The sequence below is a fragment of the Dendroctonus ponderosae genome, unplaced genomic scaffold, assembly GCF_020466585.1.
Source record: "Dendroctonus ponderosae isolate FM_Combo_2020 unplaced genomic scaffold, Dpon_F_20191213v2 Dpon_F_20191213_7, whole genome shotgun sequence".
Classification (NCBI taxonomy): Eukaryota; Metazoa; Arthropoda; class Insecta; order Coleoptera; family Curculionidae; genus Dendroctonus; species Dendroctonus ponderosae.
In genome coordinates this window covers 3,472,733-3,479,459 of record NW_026018916.1, presented here as the reverse complement: position 1 = coordinate 3,479,459, position 6,727 = coordinate 3,472,733, and the positions used below count along the sequence as shown (strand labels likewise).

At 35.8% G+C, this 6,727-nt stretch overlaps 2 protein-coding genes across 11 annotated transcripts in view; both read right to left on the bottom strand.

Annotated features, from left to right (window-relative positions):
* Positions 1-6,727, bottom strand: part of LOC109546218 (fat-like cadherin-related tumor suppressor homolog) — a 174,985-nt gene that overhangs the window by 32,701 nt on the left and 135,557 nt on the right. For all 10 annotated transcript variants that reach the window (XM_048668445.1, XM_048668444.1, XM_048668443.1 and 7 more), the window contains one exon: positions 2,598-2,659. In XM_048668445.1, the coding sequence (XP_048524402.1) occupies positions 2,598-2,659 (62 nt within the window). The remainder of the gene's footprint in view (positions 1-2,597; positions 2,660-6,727) is intronic.
* Positions 1,036-2,361, bottom strand: LOC109546220. The gene is made up of 5 exons (XM_019917100.2): positions 2,207-2,361; positions 1,952-2,145; positions 1,752-1,884; positions 1,452-1,644; positions 1,036-1,400 (listed from the first exon to the last, which is right to left on the bottom strand). The coding sequence occupies exons 1-5, from the start codon at positions 2,301-2,303 to the stop codon at positions 1,082-1,084; spliced, it is 936 nt and encodes a 311-aa protein (XP_019772659.2). The 5' UTR covers positions 2,304-2,361; the 3' UTR covers positions 1,036-1,081.

Sequence of the window (6,727 nt, the reverse complement as noted above, 5' to 3'; positions counted from 1 at the left end):
TACCTAAGATATTCAAATTAAATTTAATAAACATAAGTAATAAAATTTAAAGGGTAATAAAATATAATAGAAATAAAATGAATCCACATTTACTTACTTTGTTTACTCAGGATATATTCATCAAAATTACACTCGTGCATCAAAATAAACAGATAATTTTGAAGCACTTGTGCAATTACCCCCGAATAAGATACTTTTTTGGCAAAAAACTATTGTTCCCAACAAATGTATGTAACGATAAAGTGAGCATCAACTTGTGCATATTTATTGTGGTCTAAACAGTTGATTTGACTAGTTTTTCAATGCTTAGCATTTTGCAAAATAATAACGATAAAGATTATTTATGGAACTGTTAATGGCCTTAGAGCATGGCGGCAGTTTAGCTCATTATCGCAACTAACCCCGACAGCTCTATGGCGCTCGAATATTAGAACCCATTTGAAATTCTCCTTTTCGCGTCTTCACGCGCTAAATAATATAAGCAGTTAATTAGAAAGTTTATGAAGCTTCACAGCAGTCAACTTTTATGAGCTTCGTAATTCTCGGAAGGGCCATTATTACATGTAATGAGAATTGATAATGGAAAATATCCTTTGAACAACGCCTATTATACTTAGTCAAGTTATACCTGACTCTCACTGTCTTGAATACGTTCATTCATATGTTCAGACTTTCAGTCCTTTGCTTTAGAAGACATGGTTGTTGACCACAATTTTCCGGGCGAAAAAGGGACTTGAAGAACTTTTGTAATAGTAGAAGAAAATCGTCAATTAAAAAGTATTTATTATCGTAAAGAATCACCCAAAATGGGTCATTAAGCAAACAGGTCAAATTCGTCACATTTCTGATAATAAGCTATTTCTGGACAGAGCAATCTGATCAAATGTGAATGTGCTTCCGCAACATCAATAAATTAGCAAATTCAATTTAGCATTTTAGCTGGGGAAAATACTAATCAAACGATTACCCACATTACGATTATCAGTCGAGTTAAATAATTAAATTTAAAATGGAAATTGGACAAAAAAACCAACAAAAGAAAAATTTTATATTGTTTGAGGTATGTATGAGGATTACTATTCTAATAGTAATCGTGATCAGCAAAAGGATCGTCAAAGTAGTGTATCGGCTCTTGCCACCCATTCTGGTACATCGCTTCTGCATAGTCGGCATAGTCTGTGGAAGTGGTTGGTTGTTCAGTTGTGGTTGAAGTTATATTAATACTTGTATTTGTTCTCATGTTAACACTAGATGAAGTAACGTTGAAGCTTTGAGTTCCGTTAACTTCAGCAGAAATTTTGTTGATTTCATGATGAGCTTCCTGCGTACTATTAGATGCTAGTTGGGAGCCACTTTTGTTCTTCAGAGCTTCTTCGTTTTCGGTTTGCTCACAAATGTATCTGGGAAGTTTGGAGTTGGCTGATTTATTTTCAAGGAATGTTCACATTTACCTTCTTCTATTAAAACAAATCAGATCCAAAGTGCGCGTTATATATTTCAGCTTTTGGAATTCGGCGCATTTTTGACCTAGCGGAAGGTTGATTTTTCTCACCACCCACAGTTCATCGTTAATCACTTCGCCATTAAATGTACTGATGAATTCGTTTGGGTCACTTGCACTTTGATCTCCCACCCAAAATCCTGCTAAAAGTATTGAAAATTTTGGTTAAACTTATTTGGTCTGAAAAATCGTTTTCTGTTCAACTTTCTTTGCAAACTATTTATGCACAGTTTTATGTTAAATAACTTACAAAAACTATCAGTGGGGATCAGGTCATTAATTCGCAAATAGTCGCGCAATTTATGCATTTGCAACATGTTCCGAGGAGCGGTCAGTATCATGCCCTTGGAAAGACACGCCGATCGAGCTTCTGTCCAGGGCAACTAAAACATTTTCTTTTCACCCAGCTCTTCTTCGCGAAGAATCCTTATTTGTGATCACCACACTCACTTGATCATCAGAAACGAAAAATTTGTTTGCCAAGTATCCTCTTTTGGCTGAATTGCCGTCGTACTCCTTGGCTTGAGGCTCTAGACTATGCAATTGTGCGATTTGATGCTGTGTGTACAAAAAGTTATCTGAATCATCCTGGAAGTCTGCATTGGGTGGAAAGCTCTGAACGGGCCTACCAAATCTCCAGTGAGCTGGACGAAGATTTTTATTTGCCAATTAGTTTTCCAGTGCACATTCAAGCTTCATACTTACGGTCTTGAGGACGAAACCTCTCATGATTAAGATAAATCAAGCTAGATTCGGCTATCAAACTCAAAAACGTTACCGCGAAAGGTAGAGAAAACCCCATTTTGGATGAGACGCGTGCACTTTGTGCAGTCAAACTGATTAAAATTGGAAAACCCGCTTCCAGATTCGCATAATCGCACATATAAACGCCAATATCAAATATAGGATAACCTTTTCACATTTGAAGAAATACTGGCGTTCTGTGAATTTCTATCAATAACAAGTTTATACCGAGACTTGCTGTTGTTTTTGTTTAGACACGTTTTACATTTAGTTTCCTGGAAATGCGCATTTATTGATTATATTATTTGGGCACTAATAGAATTCAGCTTCGAGCTAAATGGTAAAAACTCACCTCCAAAATATGCTCGTCTTGCGTCTCACGGTCCAACTTCCGAGCTGTGGTTGTTATAACTCCTGGAACAAAATAAATAGCTAGAGATAAAATACAAGGGATATTAAATATGAATTAAATGCCCGAAGCGGAGGAGCTAATTTCGAATAAATAACCGTGAAAGAAGCGCATTCAAAACTAAGTAACGAATGACATTCATTCGCTTGCACATCCCCATAATGGATGCACCTACGGTCATAATATTTCACCGTTTTGCGGCTTTGGGGATGGCAAAAAGCCTGCTGCTCGGTAACAAACGATCCTAATTGCAGAAACTTCCAATTTCGGATCGTTGCGCAGTTTTCGTTCTGTTTCCTGCTGGAAATACATTTTATCCAAAGTGCATCTCAAAAATTAATATCGGCTGTTTCGTTTTGGGAAAGGTCGAAAACTTTATTTTCGTCAATTGTTTGTATACATTGAGATGGTGTTTTGCAATGTCCATTCTTGACTGTTCCGCGGTTTTCGCTTTTTTGGAATGTTTTAGTTGTGTTTTTCAGCCAGAAAAGGAAATTTGCTTCAGTGTGTTCACTATCTAAATGTAACAAGCATGTAAATCATATACTTTTATGACACAATCTGCACCTAACTAAAGGAAACACTCTGTATTTCTTCACACTTTTTAAATGTTCTTCCTGAACTAACTGGCGAATTGAATGTAGAATTTATCATTTGGACATCATTGTTTTTTACGGAAGTTTGGATTGATTTTCTTTGACAATGAAAGGCTATTATAAAATACAATGCAAAATAAAAATCTCAACTCAAAAATAATTGCAATATCAAATAGTAAACAATAAGTCATTGTTGTGTGCTTGAACCCCCTTTCAAACCCCCCAAATAAATGTATAAACCATTAAAGGTAAAGGAACAAAAAATGGGCAACTGGAAATTAGGCGAATGATTTATCCACACAAATAGCTTGCTAATTTGCAAATGAGAAACTATATTTTCGGCCACTTTCAAACGTCGTCTTGAGGTAATTGTTAAAGTCACGCAATTTCACTATTATGGAAACGTCGGGGACCAATGCAGCAAACACTTTTGATGAGGACCATTTCAGCGGAAAGCGCTAGAAAATTGGCTTTGATGTTCATTTTATGATCGCTTCGAAATTTCCTCAATAAACCTTTGGTTTTGGAATTTTCTATTTGCTACGAAGCAAATCGACAGGTCAATATTGCAATAGGAGTTGTGTGCCATTTTTGCCGGACTGCGAACACCTTTAAAGCGCTTTTTATGGCGAATCGATTCTCTTAATGCCCTTTTGATTGCCTCGGCCTCGGTTTTATTCAAATCGAAACATAAAGAATAATATATTTCGCGAAAGTTTAACGGTGTAGTGAATGAATGGGTCAATGTAACATATTGAACAGAAGAAAATTGAGGAAACCAAACTGCGTGTTTAATAATAATTTTCAAAATGTGAAATTTTCTGTATGCTTCCTCGATTTTTCCATCATTTTTTTGTTGATGTGCATCAGAATGATAAATTTAATTCAATCCCATTTCTAAAATCATCCCTCATGGACCGAAAGGGCATCGGCAATGGCTCACTAATCAATGTATAAATATTTTGTGTGAACTAAGTAATTAAATTATTAAATATACAAAACATTTGATTGCCCGTTCCGCTTGAATCTGAGTTATTGTTGCAAACCGATTGTTTCCAATGAATAAAATTGAGCGTTATTCACATATCCCAATATAATTAAAGGTTTACTGCGAATAAAACCAGTAATTCCAATTTAGCATGTTGGAGCTGTTGGTTTAGACAAAATAAACTAAGTGTCATCGCCATTATTCCAATCGATTGAATTAAATCGTTGCATTTTGTGATCGTTTCCAACTGCAATCAACTAAAAACTTCCCCATTTAAATGCATTATTTCTCCATATGATTAGTAAGCAAGGAAGGATTCTTCACACCAACTTTTCCTGCTTCAAACACTAATATGCTTTTGCTCTTAGTTGTCTTTTATAAAGCAGCTCTGAGGTTTTTTGCATAGTAATGAGCCATAGAAGAACTTTGGAACGAAACCGCATAAATATTTAGAGATTATTTGGTGTTTTTACAGTTGCCAAAGTTTGAACGCAATTGCAGCTAAACTGGCAACTTTAAGTAAATCTTTCTTGCCGTGCTTCGTCCATCTGGATAAAAACTTCGAAACTGAACGGAGATTGAGTTTCTTTAATTAAAGTTGAACTCACGGTTTAATATTTAATTTGAAGACTTCATTTAGAGACTCAATGACTCTTGCGATATTGCATTTCGAACTTTTCCTCAATTTGAATAGGAGATAATCGAGAAAATCTGGATATTGACCGACTGCAATTGCAGATTTTACGATAAATAAAATCCCTTGAAAAGCAACTGTTTCCAGCTAAAAACCGCAAATGTGTAAAGAATTTAGCGAATAATTTATGGGTGAAGTTTCCGGCAATAAAAGAAAAACAGCAATTTCCAGTTTTTGCATGTGGGCCATATTAATGTTTAATGAAACCGAAGTCGATAAACATAAATAAAGGCATTTTTGAAATTCAGATAAAACATCGTAAAAGAAGGGCAGCATTGCTGGTGGTCAGCAAATAATTTATTCAAGGGATCTTGGCTTTGGATACTGTCCGTGAATAGAATAGAATAGCATTTGCCAAATCCTTTTTAAACTCAACTTTGCAAAGCCGTGTTGCCACTGAAATACACCGTTTGGATGCTTCTATATATTCTATTATTAAAGAGCTAAAATTTTCATTGGCTTGGAAAAACGAAGGTTCAATACAACAGTAAATACAAGCGTTTAAGCGGTTTCAACAGCAGTTTCGATTCATCATCAACCAAGCAAATGTAAACATATTCAGAATTGGAATAATTTTTAACGAAGTTTAGTGGAACTTTACCCTGTTTAATTAATATGAACGGCAAATAAAAATCTCACATGTTACTGTTATTTACGTTTGATATATTTGTTTTATGGTATTTAAACAAAATGTTTATATTGGCATCCTACAGGCGAGTGCTTGTTCAATATGAAACAATCAAAACCAGGTAATTTTTTTGTACACTGCTAGTAAATTTCAGGGTTTCACCCCCTAAATAGCGGAAGCTTGACTAGATGGCATTTAATCATTAGGTGCACTTTAAGACAGTGAAAAATCGAATTAAAACTTTCATGACCGAAACTTTGGCAACAGAAGTTTTGCTAGGACGAGGAATCGCTAACAAAATAATGCGATTAGCAGAGTTGACGCAAACTAAAGTGCCTCACCTATCAACGAAAGGGTAATTGGGGATGTTTTTCGCCGGACTATTCTCAATTCTACCGTAAACTAATACGGGGAATAGTTTCCAAGGAAAATGGCAAAAAATCAAAGAAAGCTGTTGACCTTCTTTTGCATTGAGCCGGATTAGAGATCAGAGATAAAAAGAACCATTTGTAACGCCACACAAAAACTGTACAAGCCCAAATAATAATGAAGTAAACGATGTCGTTAAGAATAAACGAATCTCGGGTCGTTCGCATCCCGAATCCCTTTCACCATGCTAACGATAGAGGCCACATTACCTGTGGTTGTCTTGATAACAACAATCCCAAGGGATGAACTTGATGGACACAGGCCTTGTTCCATTTTAATCTCAGAATTCACATTTTTTTCCTGATTTGGGGCCGAAATCCCCAAAGAAAATCGTCATGATAGATTGAAGGGTGTTTCAAGCGGAGATTCTCCTTGTACTTTAGAGGTTGTTAAGACGAATTCTATTTTGATTAAGTTCTTTTTTTTTATACATAACCAGGGTACTAAAAAGTGTGGCTTCAGCTGGTGAGTTTTTCTAGCTTTGAGGCCGTGGTGGAAAATAATTTCTTACTGACGTTTTGTAAACCCCAGTGGCTTGCCTCTTCACAAGTGGTTTTAACACATCTGAAGATGCGAGCCAGTGATGCTTGCCAAACGTTAGGAAGAGATTAATTTGTAAACAGTATCACACAACATTGGTTAGAAACTGGTGTCAAGTTTAGCGGGTTTGGGACGGTGAACAGAAACTCTTTATTTTCTTGAAAAAGCCTACGTTTCGACTATATATTTAGTCTTCCT

Coding starts and splice junctions, on each gene's coding strand:
- LOC109546220 (XM_019917100.2), bottom strand. CDS start 2,303: ATGGGGTTTTCTCTACCTTTCGCGGTAACGTTTTTGAGTTTGATAGCC. Junction 2,146..2,206: donor GAGGTTTCGTCCTCAAGACC/GTAAGTATGAAG, acceptor ATCTTCGTCCAG/CTCACTGGAGATTTGGTAGG. Junction 1,645..1,751: donor GATCCCCACTGATAGTTTTT/GTAAGTTATTTA, acceptor CAATACTTTTAG/CAGGATTTTGGGTGGGAGAT.